The following is a 22,259-nucleotide window of genomic DNA, read 5'->3' on the forward strand; positions in this document are numbered from 1 at the left end:
AGAAACTGTTTTGAAATATCGCCTCCTTTTAGAGGATACTGCCAAAAGTTGGTAAGTCAAGTAAGCATGTATGGAGTAATTCCAATTTGAAAATTTGACATGCCCTCTAAAATCAGGCATAATGTTAATTTCTCTGTGCTTTATGTGTTCATGTCCTATATATCGGATGACCTTGAATATTTTTTTTAGCATAAGTACATATTATTTATATATACACACATAATCCGTTATTAACTCAAAATACCTAAATTATCGACTTACCAACTTTTGACCCATTATACTTGAAGTATGCCGCTGATTGTGTTCACTACTAGCAAACTGCGCTATAAATTTTATCATGTGTAGTACACTAAATAAAACAATAAATATTTATTTTTTAATTTCTTTTATTTTGTTAACTGTCAATTCATGGTGGAACTGCATTGTATTGTTGTTTTTATTTAATAAAACGCAATTTACTAGGATCAAAGAACATTTAGCCTGTGCCAAAAATGGTAATGAATCTTCAGCTTTTGGAAATCATTTAAGTTTAAATAATCACTCTTTTAATATCAGTAAAAATTTTAAAATCCTGCATTTGAATGAGAAATCTATAAAATTGGATAAACAGGAAATCCTAGAAATTAATAGGTATAAATTTTTGCCCAATTCTAATTTGTTAAATGATCAATTATATTTTGTGTCTTCTCCATTATTATACCCTATTTAATATATGGGATTGTCATAACATAACTTTATATATTGTACATTATTTATTATTTTAATTTTTATTTAATTTTGACTCATATTTTGTTTGTATTTGTTTTTTATTCGATCTCACTTCAATATATTATTTCAAACCCTAGTACATTATACAAGACTTATACCCCACGATATATTATTTCATTAACATCCCCATAAAGACAGCCAATTCTAAATTAAATTTGGATAGACAAACGATGCTATAATTGCGACATCTGTTCTAATACAAGCAGAAGGTTTGACAACTCAAAACACACATAAAATGACACATACTGGAGAAAACCCATTTAAATTCAATATTTTGGTCTTTTCATGAACAAACATCCAACGACTCCTAATGAGTTTACAGATAAGATGATAAATACAGAGACCTCATAGACAGCGGCTCTATCAACTCAGCTATCAAAGGTGTAATAAATAATATAATATATTTAGTGTCAAAGTTGTCCATAATTGATTTTGTAACTCCACCAAGTTATTTGGAGGTATTATAGTAACATCAGTTTTTACGAGGATCGGTGGATATCCAGTCTAATATAATAAAGTAAAAATATATGTCGTACGACATTGAACTCACCCTGTTCACCCATTCCGCCCTTTCAATGTCCGGAAAGAAAACCTGAAATGAAAAATGATCTATATTTTACATTTTGTTAATAAAAAAATAATGGAAAAATGATATTCTGATGATGGGATGGTAACCTGAAACATCTGTCAATATTTCCATAACCAAATATCCTTATTTGTTTTATTCTCGGACAATAATTAATGTCAATAATTGACAGTGATATGTATGATAAGATTACTCGCAGAACCAAACCGGTACGGATCACATTTGGGTGCAATAGTATCTTCAAAAGCGATGTCATATTGTGCCTTAAGCGTAAAATGTTCAACCAATGTGTGCTACCAGTGCTCACGTATGCGCATGACACGTGGACCCTTAACGTAAGAGAAATCTGAGGTATATGTAGGTAAGGTATATGTTCAGTATAATGCGAAAATACCATAAAAGAAACCAATGGATTAAGAGATAAACAACAGTATCGTGTCTAAATAGAATCAAATTACCACAGTGACGGCTTAAAACCCGCTAGATAGACGAAATAAAATTCAGTAAATGTCCATTGCAGCGAAGAACTAGGGACCAAGAAAAGTGGAAGAAGCTATGGGGAGGCCTTCATCCAGCAGCGGATCGACGCCGGCTGATAATAATTATGAAATCTTTTAAGTTGGCAGGTAATAATTATTTTTAATTACTTTGGTAAAATATTGTAATACATTTTTGATCTCAACGGAATGGCCTAAACCATTGCCGACTCTAGTAGAAAGCCGATACATTCACCACGACTGGTCCTACTTTTTACGCCCCTCCCGTTGTTGTCTATGTATGAACTGTCATTGCCTGTCGTTGTATATTATATAGCAGGGGGGGGCAAACTTTTTGGATGGAGGGCCAAATTCAAGAATTCAAAATGAGCGGCGGGCCGCAAGTAAAATACCATTTTTAGATATACACTATTTATTATCACGAAAAATAAACATTACAATAAAATTAATGAGAAGAATGAAACTGTTGTACATTTTTTAACATTTTTTTAAATTCAGGTGTTAATTTTGTAGTTGATATTCTCAAAACTGCTTGTAAATGGACATCGGAGATATTTGATCGTAAAGAATTTTTATAGAGGTTCATGATCGAAAATGTTTGTTCACATATATTATATAGGTTGATCCAAAAATAATGAACATTTTTCTTGCATAATCTTTAAGTTGGTCAAATTTGTCTGAATTAAGGGCACTGTAAAATTTGGAGATTTCTTCACGACGATGCAATTCTCTTAAATCAGTGTCACACTGCAGATCAATAATCTCAAGTTGTAGCTCTGTCGGTACACTATCAATATCTATTGAAAATGGATCGCGTACTATTGCTAAACTTGTCTCAATTTTTCGGAAGTCACCAAATCTTTGTGAAAAATCGTCATTCAGAGTTTTATTAATTTTACCATATTCTTCAAATTTATATTCTGGTATATTCAGCAACTTCAAAGTTGGAAAGTGGTCCACGTTGTTATTCGATATTTGTCGAAGAAATTTAATTGAAAAATAGTTTTAATTGAAATCCATTCAAACTTTTTACCATATCATGGGCATATATTTTTTATCCTTGCAAAGCGGAGTTAAAAGTTTTTAAATGTGTCACGATGTTCAACGTAGAAAATAGTGGTTACATAGTGTGAGACGAGACGCAAGGAAGACGTACTGAGATAATACATCTACGAAACAACAAATTCTTTTTAAAAATTTTAATCTATTGTCAATATTTTTTAAAAAATCATAAAAAAGTTATTCGTAATCAGAAGTACAATTAATGATGGCGGGCTGCAAAAAAATACCCGGCGGACCGCAGTTTGCCCCTCCCTGCTCTATAGAGTGCTCAAACTGACGCGTCTGTCGTGTTCACACAGGGAATGATTTGATTTTAATAGATAAGTTACATGATAAATAATACACTTACACATTACGGCATTAACACACCTTCTACAAATGTAATGCATATATCAATGCTACATATTTTTTGGAAATTGATGTAACCATCGGTTTTTGTGTGAAGGACTAGTGTGACTTTGACAGCTGATGAATAACAGGAATGTATATTATTTATTAATAACACTGATAGTTAATATATTTGATTTGAGAGTTTTTTATAATTCAATTTGAAACGAGACAGGGCGAATCGATATGTCAAGCAATCTGGGATCTGATTTTGACAGCTGAAAAGTGGACCACTCGTTGCTTGTGCAAAAAGTTATGCTCAGGCTTTATTAATCTAAAGATGGCGGTGTAAACGCACCAGTGTTTTTTCCCCATCTAGCTTTTTCTAATATTGGCGAAATATTTATAATATCAAGATTTGACTATAATATATATCAGTGGCGAGGGGTGGAGGTAGACTGTGATTCGACATAAATAGTGCATACTTATTTGTTTTCATTGAACTATACTGCCGTACTAGGCACAGAGGCCGTATCTGCATTTTAGGCAAGTGGGAGATCTGAGCTTTCATATTATTTTACTTTTCCTGCTAATACTGGGGAACTTTTTATTTATTTTATTTGCCTATAATAGTTAATTTTGGTTTAAGATTTGTTTACATACCTTGAAAATTTGATTTATGTTATTGTTATTATTATTATTATTGTTATTAATATGTATTGATATTAGCCATATATATGTCAGATACGGCTAATATGCCTTAGTAAATGATAGTTACAACCAAATCGCTTAGTATTTATCGAGTTTATTTCTCAAACTCCGTAGATACGGCTATTAAAACCCTTGATTTCTCCGTAACTATAGCAGTTACGGCTTGGATTTATTCACCGATCTTATACAAAAACTCTGCAGAATCCAAATATCTAAAAACATGAAAATACCTAAATACGTCAGTTACGGCCTCTGTGCTTAGTACGGCAGTATAGTGCTGGTTAGTTTTTAAAATTCAATTAAACCATGCCTAAACCGAACCATAATAGTTTAGGTATACTATGGGCGATCCGACAAACATAGTGCACACTTTTTCAGTCATACGTCTTATTTGTTTTCGTTGAATAAAGAATACATATTATTTATTACACATGGTGTTGGTTAGCTTTTTAAATTCATTGAGATTAAACCTAAAGAAAACCATAATAGATAAAAAATATTCTTAATATAAAAAATAATATAAAGAAAAATATCTAAAATTATGCCATTAAACTGTAGATAAACGAATATTATTTGACTATTATTTACATTTACTATGGGTTGGATAAGGCAGGGTTACATTGAATTTTAAAAACTAACAAAGACTATCTATCTTCACATTGTAGTCTGAGTTCAATGAAGCCAAATACGTTTTACTGATAAAGACCCTTCACCACTGATATAAATATAATATCTAATTGATAACCTCACGATGGCCACGTGGCTGAAGCGTTGGCCTATAACGTTGTGGGTCCCAGCTTCAAATCCTGGGTCTGGCAAGTACACATATTGTTTTTCAATTTGTGTACGAGTCAGAGTATGGACCTGATAGGTTGAGCAAGTGGCTGACATCCATTTCTCGTTAAAAAAATCCTAAATCTTTTAATACAAACCTCCACTCTGTGGGGCCCATTAGGATCGGACATGGTCGAAGATAATAAGTACGAAAAAATAATTTTGTTTTGATATAACGCAGACATAGCATATAAGCAACTTATCATATTATAATATAGACACTTGAACTCATATATCTCAGTTTATCATTTTTTTTTATCTTCAAGTACTCATATATCTCAGTTTATCATTTTTTTTTATCTTCAAGTACCTATAAAAGCCTGCCCGTCAGTAATATAATATATTTCAACATGCAAACTATAAACCCTATGAGATAAGAGAAATAACAAGCGGGAATGATGCTTCAAGGCAGCCATATTCTGAGCTTCGTATTAGTGTAAACCTTTGTGGTTACTGGATACCAGTAACGAAGGGTGGAGGTAGGCTGATAAGATCCGTCATAAATAGTGCGCATTAAACTTTGTTGGTCATACGTATTTGTTTTTATTGAACTAAAACTACAATTTACCGATGGTATTGGTTAGTTTTTAAAAATCAATTAAACCCTCCGAAAACCAAGCCATAATATTTTTGGTATATTTTTGGCAATACAACAAAATTGTGCACACTTTTCCATTCATACTTTTTGTTTTCGATGGACTAAGAATACATATTACACATATTGTTGGTTCATTTTTTTTAATTCATTAAGCCCTGCCTAAACCAAACTATAATTGATAAAAAATATTATTCTATCTATAAAATATCGAAAGCTTTGTATGATCTAATTACATAATTTTAGATATTTTATAGATTGACGAGTATTTTTTGACTATTATCTATTATGGTTTGGTTTCGCAAGGTTCAAATGAATTTTGAATACTAACTAACACCATCTGTAAACCGTAGTCTTATTTCAATGAAAACAAATATGTATGACTGACGTGCACTATTTATGGCGGATCTTAACAGCCTACCTCCACCCTCGCCACTGCTACCGGATATGGGTGTGTGATGTTATGACTTTAGGAATAACAAGGAGATAGAGAAAAGACTGCATAATATAGTAAAGATGCAGTGTTAGGCGCAGCTCGGCCTTATACCCCATTTACACGTGCAAGGATTTACTTCTGACAGTACGTATCATCGCAGCCATAACAAGAAAATGCATGTGTAAACACGTATTATCGTGCAAGTTGCAAGATTGCATGCATGAATCAAAAAAGTTCAGAAACTTCTGAATTTTCATGATACTGTTGGGATTTTTTCGATCTGCGCCTGCGCACTTAAACGATAGTGGTGAACCTGCCAGCAAAAAAACAAACTACACCGCGAGCCACTTATGATAATTCAGAGCTTAATTTATAACCCAATGCAAACAAAACATCAAAAGTTTGCGTCGGAATATCAATATAATAAAGAATGTATTTGTAGCTGCAGAATAATAGCGATCAAATATCTATTGTTTAATGTATCAAATTACTCTGCAGTAATATATTCCCAGCGAATCAATTTCCAGCAAACAACTCTTAGCTAGATCAGCAAGTCGATTGGCGATATTAGATACGGTATATTATTACATTATATCACAGCACATTATATCATTACGGTGTATTAGCCGAATAATCATTTTTCATGGTATCATATTTTCTTACGACTGTAATAATAAATAATATTTCATTTCGCTACTCGATTTAAAACACTGACTCTATAATTAGTCCAATATGATTATGTACCAGAATTTAATGTTAATGTGTTACCTTTTATTGTATAAATAACGAAAAATAATTTATCTAAATGTCACTCGAATTCAAGTACCTAGCTCGTAACTATCTCAGTAGATTATATGTACTATCATTGTATAATATACTATTGTACCGATACGCTGCTAATAAATCTCACCCGGCTACATCGTAGACTTCATTATCATCATCCTCAACCCACACATCGAATACCACAGTAGTGACCCAACAGTACATTAAATTTTAATGTTTGTATTGACCCGGGTTTGAAAGTGAAATTTGGATTGAGCCGTTTCTGCAACGAAACAATTTGTATTAATCCACTTATGCATGTATTGAACCAAATCCGTATTTTTCCACTAAATTTTGACCATAATATGTGGACTTAACGGTTTTTGAAATAGATGCATTAATTACTTAAAATGTTTGCATTCATTTGAAACCATTTATTCTTATCTCAATGAGGATTTTTTTTTATTGCAAACATAAAACATAATCCCTTATTAGTTTTAGATTAGATTATTAGAACAATTTGCATGGCAATAAAGATAAAACATTTTAAGCCAGATCTTATCACTAATAGTTATAAGTCATACGGGTATTGACTTCATAGTGTTGCCGCAATAAAATTTATTGATTAGTTTATAACCTAGTTTACAAGTCAATGACTCACTGACTTAATAGATACTGGATAATTAGATCACGGAACATATTCTTATGAATCGAAAGTAACATTTAAATTTTAAGGCGACTATGGATAGTAGTGATTATTTAAATAAGTCTGCTTACAGTGGCGAAGGGTGGAGGTGGGCTGTGGAGATTCGACATAAATAATGCATACTACATTACACTTTGTCAGTCATATATTATATTAGAGTAGCACAACGTAGTATGGAGAGGTACATGCTGGGAATAACGCGAAATGACAAAAAGAGAAATGAGTGGATAAGGAAACAGACAAGGGTTTGCGATGTAATAGAGTTCGCTAAAGGCCTCAAATGGAAATGAGCTGGGCATATAGCTCAAAGGGATAATCGTTGGACAAATCTAGTCATCCAGTGGTACCCAAGAGGTACAAAACGTCCGCAAGGTAGACCTAGAGGCTGCTGGATCGATAAAATGATAAAGTTCTGCAGAAGTAGGTACGTGGCAACGCAACGCACAGAACCGAGAGAAGTGGAATCAGCTTGGAGAGGCCTTCATTGAGCAGTGGATAGATACAGGCTGATGGTGATGATGTGTGAAAATGCCGGGAGATATTAGAATGGCAGTACAAGGCGGACCACGAATTTCTATGAAAAAATATAACCTTAGAAACATTATTATTTAGAAATATCTTAAAAGTATATCATAAAGACTTGTATATCGGTTAAGAATATCACCATGATGTCAAGAGATGGCAGTATATTGTGTACAATATATTAATTTAATTAAAACAACCGACCGGGGCTAGTGTAGTGAATGTAAAGTACAGAGTGTATATGTTATGCCGAATGTGCGAAATTGACTATTACATGAAATGGGCAAAATTTTTGCTAATTCATGTAATAGTCAAGCCCGTTGCCTTATTCATGAATTAGGTAAATTATCTGCCGAGTACGTGAATTCGCCAGGGTATGGAATTCTTAAACTGTCAATATGACAGTAGAAAAAGTAAATTTAATACGGATGGTTTTTAGTTATAATTGGACATAATATAATATTATTATTATTAGGTTAGGTTAGGTTAGGTTTTTAATTCTGAATTCAACTGAATGTCCATTTTGAGGTTAGCTAACAAGTGTCAACAAACAATCGACCATTGCACGATTGATACCCAAGCACGAATCAAATCGCGAAAATACCTTTTAATAAAATTCTTCCATTATCATTTTATTGATTACCGTTATGATTTTTTTTGCACATAGTAAATGGATATGAAAGTCATTGTAGCTATTGATATTGATTGGTATATTTTTATATTATAATCAATGACATTTGACACATTTGGTTAGTTTGATTAGTTGCAAAAAATACCACCGGAGCGCGACCATCTATTTTGACCATAGATACTATACGTAAATTTTGACCAATGCATGAGCATTTGACACATTTAGTTATTACTGCCGAATTTACGCACTTGGCAGATATTTTGTTTAATTCATGTATAATAATAAGGCAACGGGCTTGCATTTTTCATGATTTAGGCAAAATTTTGCCCATTTCATGTGATAATCAATTTCGCACATTCGGTGTAACATATACACGCTCATTTTCTATGGCCGGCCTTGCATGCACGGATTTGTAAAGCGCGTTACGCGCTTGTGGGATACATCCGGTTAAGAATAGAAATATTGCAGATAGAATTGGTTAGTTTTTAAAATTTAACTAAACCCTGCCTGGACCAAACCATAATAGATATAAAATATTTAAAATAATATCATTAAATCATACATATCTTTAGATTTTAAAAACAATCTGCAATTTGTATTTTTAGTTCAATGAAAAAATATAAGCATGACTGACACAGTTCAGTGTGCACTATTTATGTTTGATCTCAACAGCTTACCTCCATCCTTCACCACTGTCGGCATATACACAAGTCAGGCGTGATAAACAAGAAATAGACACATAACGATAAATGGGTGACAGCCACTCGAGAGCCTAATTCTAATACTACAAGGTTCTAAGTGTTCGTCCTTGAAAAAACAAACTCAACAAGCTGCCTCATTGTTACCTTTGTTTCTCCAAGAACAAACACTTAGAACCTTGTCCACTCGCACACTGTCAAATAATTACGTTTTATAAACAGAAATAGTAAATATAGTTTCGGACAAAACAAGATTGTCTTGCTTATGCGTCAATGACATTGAGCTACTTTACGAGCTGCTTGTTGGCGAATTTACAATCTGCCTGTAGAGTCGCCCAGTGTCATCATCGAACAAGCTAACAAGCAGATTGTAAACAATCTACCGAGAAAAGTTGAAAGCCGGTCAACTTTACACGCTACACGCCGGCGTTTGGGCCTACTGTGTCTGCGCAGTAGAGCGTAGTAGCGACCTCCCGGTAAAAAACCAACTACGTTTTATCAAACTAGTCGCTAGCTTGTTGGCTTCTCAGCGAATGGAAAGTTTTGTGTGTCATCATCACAATCGCAGTAGCTGAATCGCCCACTTTTAAATTCGCCAACAAACAGCTCGTAAAGTAGCTCAATGTAATTGACGCATAACCGATTATCTATGCAAATGCTATCCAAAAAAGAATGAAAAATTTTCAAACATCTAATCAATTAACCGATGGAGGATTTTGTGAAAAACATTAATGAAAGCAGGGTGTGTTTATTCTGATAATATTTTATTCTTGGTAGCAAATAAATTTAAAAAACTGATACAGTAATCCTTGAATTATTTATTGTTTATATTAATTTATAAATATTACATTAATATTATGCAGTTTTTATAGTTTTACAATTTATTGTGTCAATTAAAAAATATTGTAATAAATTGCGGAAAAGCGTAATTTAAAAAAAATACCGACATTGCTAATCGCGGAATGCGTCGTTGCCGTGTTAGTCACTGTGTTTTGGTCATCTGTCATTGACATCTATGCCTAGCGTTCTTAGCTGGTTAGTTTTACATAATGTTGACATTCTATGCATCGGCCACTTAGCTGTTTGGTTATTTTTTTAAAATATAAAATAGACTAATATTTTGATTACTCATTACTACGGTTTACCACGGGCTTAGACCATACAGCCTCTATACTAAACCAATGTCTGAGACGTTGTGTAAATAAAATCTATTTAAAGGTGCTATCATTTTTAAGCCCGTGCTTAAGTGAATTGTTTAAAAAAGAAGAAGAAAAGTTGAAAATCATTTCATAATGATAACACTGTTGATGTATGCTAAATCCCATACAATATGCCAGGGATTATCAATCCTTTTCTAATAGTGATATATCACGAATCGACGACGTCGCACGACGTCCGCCCATAGATTTGCCATATAGCAGGGATGGCAAACCTTTTTACGTACACGTGCCAAAATTTCCCAAATATTATTTTTTGACTGTCTGACGTGCCGAGCAGTTTTTAGAGTAGGTCGAGCAGGAAAAAAAATGAAAAAATAGTTATAAGAATTCTATTAAAAAAGTTCAAAAATTATAAGCAATTGAGTTCTAGAGTATTATTACTATAATACCTACTTAGTTTGCTTCTTTACGCATAAATTGACGCAAAAATTTCTCGGATCAGATAGGCATCCTCTCGCTACAGTGGTCTCCAGTCACTCTCAAGAATTGTAAAATGATTGTAAATCTATCAAAACCTGATGAGATCAGTGTTATAATATTATTATGTGTGACGCAAAAAACCTAAGGACCCATCTATGCAATTTACATTAATTATATTGCTTATTCTTCAAGATTATCAGCTGCTTGCCTATACAATGCGATCTGTCATCTATGCATGAGTTTCGTCGTTTCCGTTTGCGCATCGATTGATTTACTTATATTATTGGTAAAAATATTATTAAAAACCGAAGAAAATACGCATTTTTAATATTATATTATATTATTCAGGTAAGTATTTGTAAAACTTTTTGTAAAAAAATATCTTTTCAATTACAGTTTATCCATTTTTTCTCTTCAACATAAAACATTCGCGTTCCATGCAAAATCATCTCACGTGCCACTAGTGGCATGCGTGTCATAGGTTCGCCATCCCTGCCATATAGGATTGGCTAAATTAGCATAGGTTTGACGAGAACACAATTTCTGACAGTTCGTAATACAAATTGAGACTGTCCATTCGTCAACCCGATTAGGCGGAATGCAGTCGCTAAGTTGTTGAGTGATTAGCAGGTTTCTGCAGCAGTTTTAACTTCAATTTCTTAGCGAAACCTTGCGGAACTCTTATTCAGGAAACGCTGGACTAGACTAATAAAAGGTGTCTTAGAAATGTTAGGCAATAACTTTAAAATAAATAGAGGTCAATTCGGTTTGACCTAACATGACACAAATGTTCGGAGATTGTAATTTTGATATCACCTGAGTGCTATATAGCAATTCGGTAATTTATTACCGACCTATCGTAAGCTAATTACATTAACTGTAGCTCTTTTATTGAACGGATAAGACACAAGATTATGTAACATACTATATATTATTGAATATATATAATTTGAATACTTCTCATGCATATACATACATTCATTCATTCCGACCATGTCCGATCCTAATAAGAACATATTATGGGTTTGTATTAATAGATTATGTTTTTACGTGAAATGGATGTCAGCCACTTGCTCAACCTATTAGGTCCATACTCTGACTCTTACACAAATTGAAAAACGATATGTGTACTTACCAGACCCAGGATTCGATCCTGGGACCCACGACGCTTAAGCCACGTGACCATCCACACTAGAAAAAATCATTTTGTAGAAAAAAAATTAGATACTAACCGACGTCGCAATCACTCCATTATTTAGTTTTTTATAACATACTTACACTTGCTAATAATTTAATAAACTATTTCTTTTATTCAACGAATAAGATACATTCGCAAATTTCATCGAAAAAACTATGTTGGTTAGTAATTAAGGAATTAATTGATACCTACCTTAATTTAATATACTAAAATCGATAGCCAACATTATAACGCAATTCGATAAGCATTCATGTAACAACTACTATTTAAAATCGTTGTAATTTAATAGGATGCCCGTAGCTTAATTGGAAAAGCATACTGGCGCGAATCCAGCAGATACAGGTTCAAGTCCCGTCACGTGTCGTATTTTTTTCTACAAAATGAGTATAGGTATGCATGAGATGTTTTCAAATTATATATATACATCACGTTTAAGCCACATTATTCATAGGTCTGTTTGTAAACACCCACTTAGGCGACGCACACACAATAACCACATGTGGATGAACCACGTTGCAATGACTTGAAGTGGAATACACCAGTGGTGGTTTTACTCGCAGGCTAGATAATCATTGTTAAAATTAATACACAGACTGTCTGTGCATGAGGAAACTATGGTCTTTAAACTCTGCAGTGAGACGTCCCACTCAAACAGTATAGGAATGCCAAATGTCGAAAAATATAGTCTTCGGCTATAAATAGTATAAAATTTGGATAAACATAGTTTGAATACAACTCACCCAAGCTGGAAGTTCATCCACCCTGGCCAGAACGATGTCTTTGTCGGAAGCCATGGCCGATGCCTTCGCTATGGTTCTCCTCAGATTGCTCTCCTCGCGCCATTGGTCGCGCAACACTGACAGGATCAGGGGGCAGATGAACCACGCCACCGACCAGTTCATGTACCCCACAAAGTACACTGTGCCCACCACGCATACCTGGAAGAAAATATTTAACTTATTTAATCGATCCGTTAATCTAGTATGTTTACGGGCTTTTTAAAGATAAAGATTTTTATGTATGGTACATCAAATTTGCCAGTATAGAAAAACCGGTTGATGTGTAATGAATGAATGACTTCAGATTATTGTCAGAAATTCCTGAAAAGATACGCATGTCCAATGAAATTCACATTACGCTATATCGACGCCATGTTTAATAAGCCATTAATGAAAAAACTATTGACTCCGGTACCGATCATCTTTATAAAAATGTCCATCAATGTATATCAATTCAGCCAATATTTTGAGGGAATGAAGACTCGGATGGGACGGTCACAGATGCGATGGATTTAGAGCTCTCCATGAAGTTTATAAAGGAACCCCTTTAGGCACTCAGCCCTGTGTTCACCCCCCAAGGAGATGAGCGGATAACGTCAAGATGGACGCAGAGATAATCAGTGTGACCAACAGGAAAGAGAGGGCTCGGGATAGAGACAGTCATGGACCTGAATGGTCTGTAGCGGCAGCTTATATAGGTAAAGGTTCAAATATTATATTATGATCACGTTGTGTACTGTCACAGTAAGATGCTGCTAAAAAAGTATGTTATGTCGTTTTTCTTGGTATTTCAAATGTTATCAGACTGATGCTCCCATCCTGTAGCACATTTTGAACCTTTAAATGAACATTATCAGTTAGCAAAATCTGCCGAAATCACCAAAACAACAATGAGGTCACCTCACGCGCACTACACTGTATCGACAGCCGCATGACTCAATGATCGTTTTTATCATTTTCTACATGCCCACACATTTTCAACTCATGTCAAAACCGCGAGTTTTTTTATTTTTAGTGTTTGGCACTATATATCGAGGGTATACTGACAGAACGCATTATTTCAGTTTTTGCTATTTTTCTGTTTTAAATGCCAAAATGTATACAATTTTACGCTCTACGTCCTGGTAAAACGCACAAAGGCATAGGATATAATGGTGAGAAAATAGAAACATTATTAAATCATATTATTTTTTTATTCTGATAGAAAGCATGATAATGACCTAATGCGTTCTGCCTATACAAAATACAGGACTTGTAACATGTCGTATATTGTGTTTGCCATAAAGGTTAGTCTTTATAATGTAGAAAAAATGTTTTTAAATCATAAAAAAATCTACGTGGGAGAAGGCTTTGAAAAAAAAAGTCCTTTTTGCGATTATCTCAGAACTTGTTTTAATGAGTTAATGCTTTCTGTTAGTACCCTCGATATTTTCTAAAACAATGTCGTCTATTATCTATGGTCTGCAGATTGGGTTCTGTTGAAAATATTATCAATGGATGCGATATCGCAAGTAATTTTAACATACGCACACGCAGAAACTGTTAAAATTAATTGAAATTAGCATTAATAATGAATAACAGTTAGAGAGTAACATTAGAGTTGGTACTCTCCATCATTAAATTTATAGAGATAGTGATCGTTCAAAATATTCTGCGGAATGACGAAACCATAAACTAAATCTGTCACCGCAACAGTACACGATGTGCATAATAATGTATTTGAACCTTACGTAACTTTAAAAAACAAATTACAACATCCATCGTAATAAAAAATTACATGCCAATTTTAATGATTTCGTAAAGCGTAATTGCCAATAAACAAAAGCAATTAATCTAGTTTTACAGTGATCAAAAAATTATGTGTGCGTTTCGTTTTTATTTAACATTCAAATTTTATATTTTTGCAATCTTCATGAATCACGATAATATTCTAGAAAAACATTATGCACATTCAGACTAATTTCAGGCAATTTACACGTTGAAATATTTGACTTTACAATCATCCAAGACACTTCTGAGTTTTAAAAACAGGTTCACATGACATACCTAAAAATATTATCATGGAATGTCGCTGTTAAGTGATTCATGATTGCAAATAATAATCTTTTATCTGATTTTACTTCACAGAGAGAAAATAGATTTATTATTAATATTTATAACAACATGCATTGCAAGTATTTAACAGCCTTATAGAATAATTTAAAAAAAAAACTATGATGCAATAAATGATCAGAATATTTAAATTTAGAATGATAGATAGATAGCTTTTTTTTTGTTTGACCTGCCAATTTGAAGGTCGTTTCAACACTATTGAGTCATATTTAGGTAATGAATCAATAACCTACATACTTTGTACAATGATATATTGATATTGAATCAAAATGAAGCAAATATTTAATATTAAAATATAATTGAGGCGTTTAATATAACAAATTAAAACATTTTCCAAGTAAGTACGTCTTTCTAAGTCTTTAATATGTTAGAATATTATATTTTCATCCACAATGGCCGAGCAGTTTATAAGTGTCGGCTTATAGTGTCGTGGGTCCCAGGTTCGAATCGTGGGTCTGGCAAATACGCATTTTTCAATTTGTGTATGGAGTCAGAGTATGGACCCAATAAGTTGAGCAAGTGGCAAACATCCATTTCTCGTAAAAACAAAAATCTGTTAATACAAACCTCCACTCTGTGGAGGCCCATATGTAAAGCTATTCTACACACAAGGCGGCTATCGACGGTAGTTATGTATTGAGGTAGTTAATTAATAAGTTATCCGTCTAAACTGTCAAAAAGTGCTATGTTTTATCAGCCCCTCTCTCGGCTAACTTATTGTAACAATTATAACACCTGAATACATAAATTTGATAAAGTGATAATATTTATCACTTAAGCCGTCGATAGCCGCCTTGTGTATAGAATCCTAATGATCCTATTGGGACTGGAAATGGTCTTACATAATTATATATATAAGTATATAATATCGTCGGTCCCTATTAAAAAAGTCCGATCTGCAAAATGCTATTTTTCAGTATGAGCAATCAAAGATGTTTCGTCAAAAATATCCTTTGTGACCTATTGCTTGCCATAATGAATAAAAATAGGGTTATAGAAACTTTTCTAAACGTTTATAAAAACATCCGTCTGTCCGGTGAACATAGCAGCAACTGTCAGATCCGACGCATCTTGCTCACCCACGCCCAGCCAACAATGTCGGTTGGTAAGAACCGACATTGTTATTCGGACACTCTAGGTAGATCTGTAATTTTTTACTTGAATATCTCGAAATATTTCAAATAAACAAAAAAAACTGTGATTGTGGTATAAATGTTTAAAGTGTTTAAATAACTTTTACGTAATAATCCGAAAATGACAAAATTTCAGATCCGACTTTTTTAATAGGGACCGACGATATATAGTTTTGATGTGTATGTAGGAAAGTAAATTAATTGTTTTAAACTAATAGGGTCTCCAAGGAAATAGTTATTATTCTTGAATAATCACAGGATGAGAGAGAGACAGAGAGATCATTTCGTCTCATTCTATAAATTTTATACTTAAGCGTAGACAAGTCGTTTATTATTGTAATCTTGCAATAGCGTTAGAACCGAATAACTATCAACTTAAAAAAACATCATATAGAATTTAATATAATTTATTTTAAAACCGATGGTCCACACTAATTCAATATTATAGTGGAACAACTTAGCTTTGAAATTGCGCAGATTGTGACTTCTTCTACTGCACACATATTATATAGGTTAAATTTTATTACTGTTATTGCATCGTTTTCTTTTGCTTGGCGTCACTCTAACTACGTCCCATTTGCTGTCAAAACTATCAAACTTCACGCTGATGTGGTATGTTTATTGTGGGAAATTACGTTTTTGTGCGTCAAGCGTAACTAGTTGATTTTAACCATTGATATAATACTGGATGAATCATATGCTTGTTAAAATGACACCCGATTTTCAGCGACTCGGCCAGTGTTAAAACTTAATGTTTTAATATCAGCGGACTTAACTCGATATAAGCTCACTTAATATTTGTCTCGAAAACGACCTGGCAATAATTACGAGTAAGCCCGATCTAGCTTGCATCTTACTCTAACTAATAGTCAGCGCATGACGACTTGCTCTGTCCGCTCAGACATGAATTTTTGGTAGCTTGCAAGCTTTGGGTTGCAGACACCCTTAGGGTCACTATACCAAGAATGCAAATTTAGTTTTACAGCTAGGGCAATACAGGTGAAATTCGGGAATCCATGTTAACGGTCTTAACGCATTATACCTACAAGGAAATATTATAAGACGATATTCGTAATATCTTCTTTTGTGGTACATTTTTAAAATGACACTTGTATGGGAACTCCTCATCTAGTAGTATATCAATGGTTTTAACATTAGTTTCTTTTTTCTATTGTATTTTAGTTTCAAACTAGAACAATATGCATTTTTTATTAAACCCGTTTTTATTAATTACCCGATTACAGCTCGATTAAAACCCTTGGCTTCTTATTGAAACTAAACTAGTCTTAATACAGTAATCGTTTGACCAAATATAACTTCAGTGTTACGTATACTGAGGATAACAACTACAAAATTGAACTCAATCTTAAGACCAGCGTTGCCAACTTAGTGTTTTGCTTGTAAAAAATGCATCTAGCTTATGGCGTTTTTATTAGCATTTTTTATTTTATTTTATTTTTAGTTTATTTTTATTAACTTAAGAAATAAACGAACATAATGAAACAATAGGAGCATTCTTGGCGTTATAGTGATATATTAGTATCAGATACTATAATTTAATGTGTGCTTAGGCATGTGACATCCGATTGACAATTATCGGGATTCCACTCTCTTATTACATAATTATTACTTATCGTAGGTTGTTAGATTAATTAATTTTTTCGATCAGCAAAAAAGGGTATTGAAAATTGATTTTCTCAAAATCTAGCATTTTTTCCTGCCAAGTAGCTTGTTTTCGTACCCCGTCTGACATGTTTTTGTCAACGACAGTTGGCAACACTGCTCAAGACGCTAGCGTCGCTCGACGTCAACGATCTTACTAGCGCAGACACTAAATTCCATCATAGCATAAATCCTCTTATTTCTATCTTCTTATTTGATTGAATCGTCGAATATATTGTAGTATATTTACCTTTTTTGCAATTGCGTAAACGAGAGATAATATTCCAGAATCTCTCGTTACAATTTTGGGACCACTTTCCTCCTCGGATGGCTTGCTAGCTGCCACCATTTCTGCTGGGTCGGACTGGAAAATAATGACACATAATTAAAAATTACGGTAATCATTGTAATTGCAATATGTCTGTCATTTACTGCATGCTCCAATGAAACACATTAAAGTTAATAGCATAGTGCATTGCGATGACATTTAGAGCATTTCATTCCAATATTTAACTCTACTTATATGATTTAGATTCACAAAACACATCGTCGGCTTAATTCTAACATATCGTAAGTCAGTTTAACCTAAGTGTTCAGGAGGCAGTTAAAACTAAATATTTCAACTTACGGAATCAAATTCATATACTTTTTTTGTTGTAGGATAATCTTTTACTATTCTGAATTATACTTTAAACAAAATATTTAATAATTTTTAAATTATAATGTATCTACAGGACTTACATGTTATTAGAACTATCAAGCGTATGAGTTACGTGTTATTATCGAGTCAAACGCAGCTAACTCACTGACATTATAGCTTGCAAACTTATCACATACGTGATGTTCGACTGGCTGTCGAGACACTACCATAGATAATATACGACACTACTGAGATTCGTTATGTTAGTTTACAATGTTTACATGATTCTATCTCCGTTCCACTTGCATATTTGCATATTAAACGAATTAAATAGATGCGTTATCTTACTTGTAAATCGAAATCAACAAAACATGAAATCTGAAGAAAAATGACTTACGACATGTTAGAATTAAGCCGACGATGTAACTTAATATACTGCAATACACAGCAGTGGCGATGGGTGGAGTTAGGCGGTTAAGATCCAACATAAATAGTGCACACTAAGCTTTATCAGTAATACGTATTTCTTTTCATTGAACTAATTATACAAATTGCAGATGGTTCTGCTTAGTTTTTAAAAATCAAATAAACCCTGCCTAATCCAAACCATAACCGTATGCTATGGGCGATGCAACAAAAATATTGCACAATTTTTCAGACATACTTATTTGTTTTCGCTAAATTAAGAATACATAAAATTACGACGGTTAGTTTTTTTTAAATTCATTAAGCCCTGCCTAAATCAAACCATAATAAATAAAAAATATTCTTCTATCTATAAAATATCTAAACTTATGTATCATTTAACGGCATAATTTTAGATATTTTATAGATAAACAATTTTTTTTTGATTATTATCAATTTTATTATTGCTTGATTTACGCGGGGTTTAATTGATTTTTGATAACTATCCAACACTATCTGCAATTTGTAGTCTTAGTTAAATGAAAACAAATATGTTAGACTGACAAAGTTTAGTGTGCACTATTTATGTCGGATCTTAACAGCCTGTGTCCACTCTTCGCCACTGGTACAGTGTCGTGGGAACATTGTTCATCGAAAATACAGCCATTGGTAAAAGCAAATTTGAAGTTACTTAGCATGCATGTTGCTGAAGTGTATAGGTTTGTTTCTGTTTTATTAATTAACACTACAATAAGCCAATGACAGTAGTGTAGTTATATTACATTACATCACCATATTATTCGATCCTAAAAGGATCATATGGGCCTCTGCAAATTGTAGGTTGTATTTAACAGATATTTGTCTTTACGAAAAAAGGGTGTTAGCCAATTGCTCTAACTATTGTGTCAATCAATACTCTGGCTTCAAATACACATTGAAAAAGCAAAATGTGCACACTGACAATGAATACAGTTACGTAATTCTCGTTTATATAACATACTAATACAGTATAAGAATATAAAAACGTTATTACCTACAATTTTGAAAGATTGTTTTTATACATCTGTTTTACCTTTTGATATATAAACGAGAATTAACTATATTCGTTGTCGGTGTGCACTTACCATTGGTGAGGGAGCATAGTGCCTAAAGATGGCGAAAGGCGAAACCCGGGTCGCAAAAGACGATTCAAATGAAATAGTACAAAATGTAAATCGATCAGAATTTAAATTCGAAATCCATAAAGTAGTAGTAGTAATAGTATTAATTCGTCACTGTTCTGGCAGAAGACACTAATTCGAAAAAATGACATATTGAGTTAGTTATACCAAAATGTTCCTTATTTCAAACTTTACCGTCTGGAAACCTTCTTAATAAATAAACAGTCTTTAGTTTAAAGTCATCCTTTTTACGATTACTTAATAAACTCACATGATAGACCATTTCAAACATTTTAACAACTTCAATATCAAATTACTCAAAACTAGTATTCTCCAGTTAGTGTGTTCTGCCAGAACAGAGACAAATTATTGTTTAAGTATCCAGTGTAAATAATTTGATATTTTAACTATAGATTAAGTGGCCATCCACAGAATGAAACCGTATGCGGTTTAGAACCATGTGCCATACTAAACTTATGATTTCTGTTCATGAAAATAAATTTTCACTAAGTTTGTAAGTGTATGGTGTAAACGGATACGATCAGATGACTATAATATACTTTGTGAAAATATATTTCCATGAACAGAAATTATAAGTTTAGTGTGGCGCACGGTTCAAAACCACATGCGGTTTCAGTCTACGGATGGCCTGTAAGTCGAATTTGTTGCGTTGGGAGTAAATACAACTCTGTTGGCATTTCTAAATTTGGATTATTTTGGTGTCATGCAAGGTGTCAAGATTGCAGCCAAACTCTCGCCAATGTGATAGCAGTTTGCAAGTGTCAAGTTTGAAGGAATATCGATTCTGACTTGTGAGGATGCAACCAGTAAGAATAAGCGGCCGATAATACAATGTTTAGTGGTTTGGTGATAAAGTGATATAGTGGTTTTGTGATTGTTGACAATGCGGTAATTTTGGCGGTCTCGTTATCTTGCGGTGAGCTTGTGATATAACGGCATGCTAACTATCCTCAACACATAAGTAATACATTTAGTGATCACTATGCAATGCGATTATTTCAATATATTAATAATATGTAACATGGAAACAATGTAGGTAACAGATTAATGTATTTAGTGTTATCGCCTAATGGCCCTAACGCAACATACAAATTCATCTTTGGGATAAAATCAATTGATTGAAAAGAATGTGTCGAATACTGCATGTTTGGCCGAGTTATACTATTATAATGAACAAAAATAATAATATTAAACACATAGTGACCAATGTGTGAAAAGTTATAATATAAAAAAATATGTACATCAATGCAAAATAATAAATGTGACAATTTAATCACATAGGTATGTTCAGAATGTTTGTTATTTCTATATAGAAATTTTTGAAACTTTAATATTTCTTCAAATCAAAGTGTGGCGCTAGTTATTTTCGTACAAATGTTAGTTATGATTACAGACCCAATAATTTCATACTATTTAAGAAGGTATTTAAATATTTTGTTAGTTTCTCACGTCGTTATTTCATTCCTTACCTACAGATAGAATAATAAATCAATTCTTTGTAGGTAAAGTATGCTTGAGTAGGTATTATACTTAAAATTGAAAATTTTAAAATTATTTTTATGGGTTATGGTAAACGTTGAATAATCGCATAGTATAGAGTCATTGCCATTGTTAAACGGGAGAAGTTTAGTATTATTGAAATTAGAAATAAATTTGGTTCTTGTCGGTTTATAGGAAGCCAGCGGCATTCAAATTTTGAAAATAGCCGATATACTGGATTATTTCTTAGGTTAGGTTAGGTCATGAATTTTGCCAAAATCGGCTATGAAAATTAGAGTGGTTCCCGCCTGGCTTCCTGTATACCGACTTGTACCATAATTTTAAGTTAATTATTATGTGCTGACTATTTCGAGCTATAAAGCCATCATCATAATAAAATAATTTGAGAGGAAAATGTACATATTTTCTTATATCATATTAATTTCACTTGTTAAAATTAAAATAAATAAACATTTAGTCAGGTACCTAGTTAGCCCAGACTCATTGGGTTTTTTTTTAATTGTACAAAAAATATAGAATACCTAGCCAATATTATTTGAGGAATAGTAGGTATTAATAATATGTAACATTAACTTGGATCGATTCTACCAAGTTATCGTCAGTTCAATCTATCTGTGCAGAATATAGGCGTAACGTCTATTTTCTATGTAACGTTGCCTGACAACACGTCGCAAAAACAAAACAACAAAGGTGACCTACCATATTGTTAGGGAATCAATTACCACTGGGAATTGGGTAAACAACTAGAAAAATATCAACAAAATCAGCGAGCAGGTTTACAAGACACTACAGTGCACAACCAACCGGCGAAAATACCTAAGGAGTGGGTGCAAAGCAACACGGGATATTTTCACCGAACCAATTTAATTTTAGA

General features: G+C 33.1%; 1 protein-coding gene across 1 annotated transcript in view; it reads right to left on the reverse strand.

Moving 5' to 3' along the window:
• Esyt2 (extended synaptotagmin-like protein 2) overlaps positions 1 to 22,259 on the reverse strand; it is an 85,699-nt gene that overhangs the window by 63,281 nt on the left and 159 nt on the right. The window contains exons 2-4 of the mRNA XM_085950996.1: positions 17,910 to 18,023; positions 12,714 to 12,911; positions 1,319 to 1,360 (exon numbers count right to left, since the gene is read on the reverse strand). Coding sequence (XP_085807122.1) covers positions 1,319 to 1,360; positions 12,714 to 12,911; positions 17,910 to 18,008 — 339 coding nt within the window. The 5' untranslated portion in view covers positions 18,009 to 18,023. The remainder of the gene's footprint in view (positions 1 to 1,318; positions 1,361 to 12,713; positions 12,912 to 17,909; positions 18,024 to 22,259) is intronic.

Source organism: Rhyacophila brunnea, unplaced genomic scaffold (genome assembly GCF_057557595.1).
Source record: "Rhyacophila brunnea isolate RB1 unplaced genomic scaffold, BYU_Rbru_1.0 scaffold_24, whole genome shotgun sequence".
In the NCBI taxonomy this organism is placed as follows: domain Eukaryota; kingdom Metazoa; phylum Arthropoda; class Insecta; order Trichoptera; family Rhyacophilidae; genus Rhyacophila; species Rhyacophila brunnea.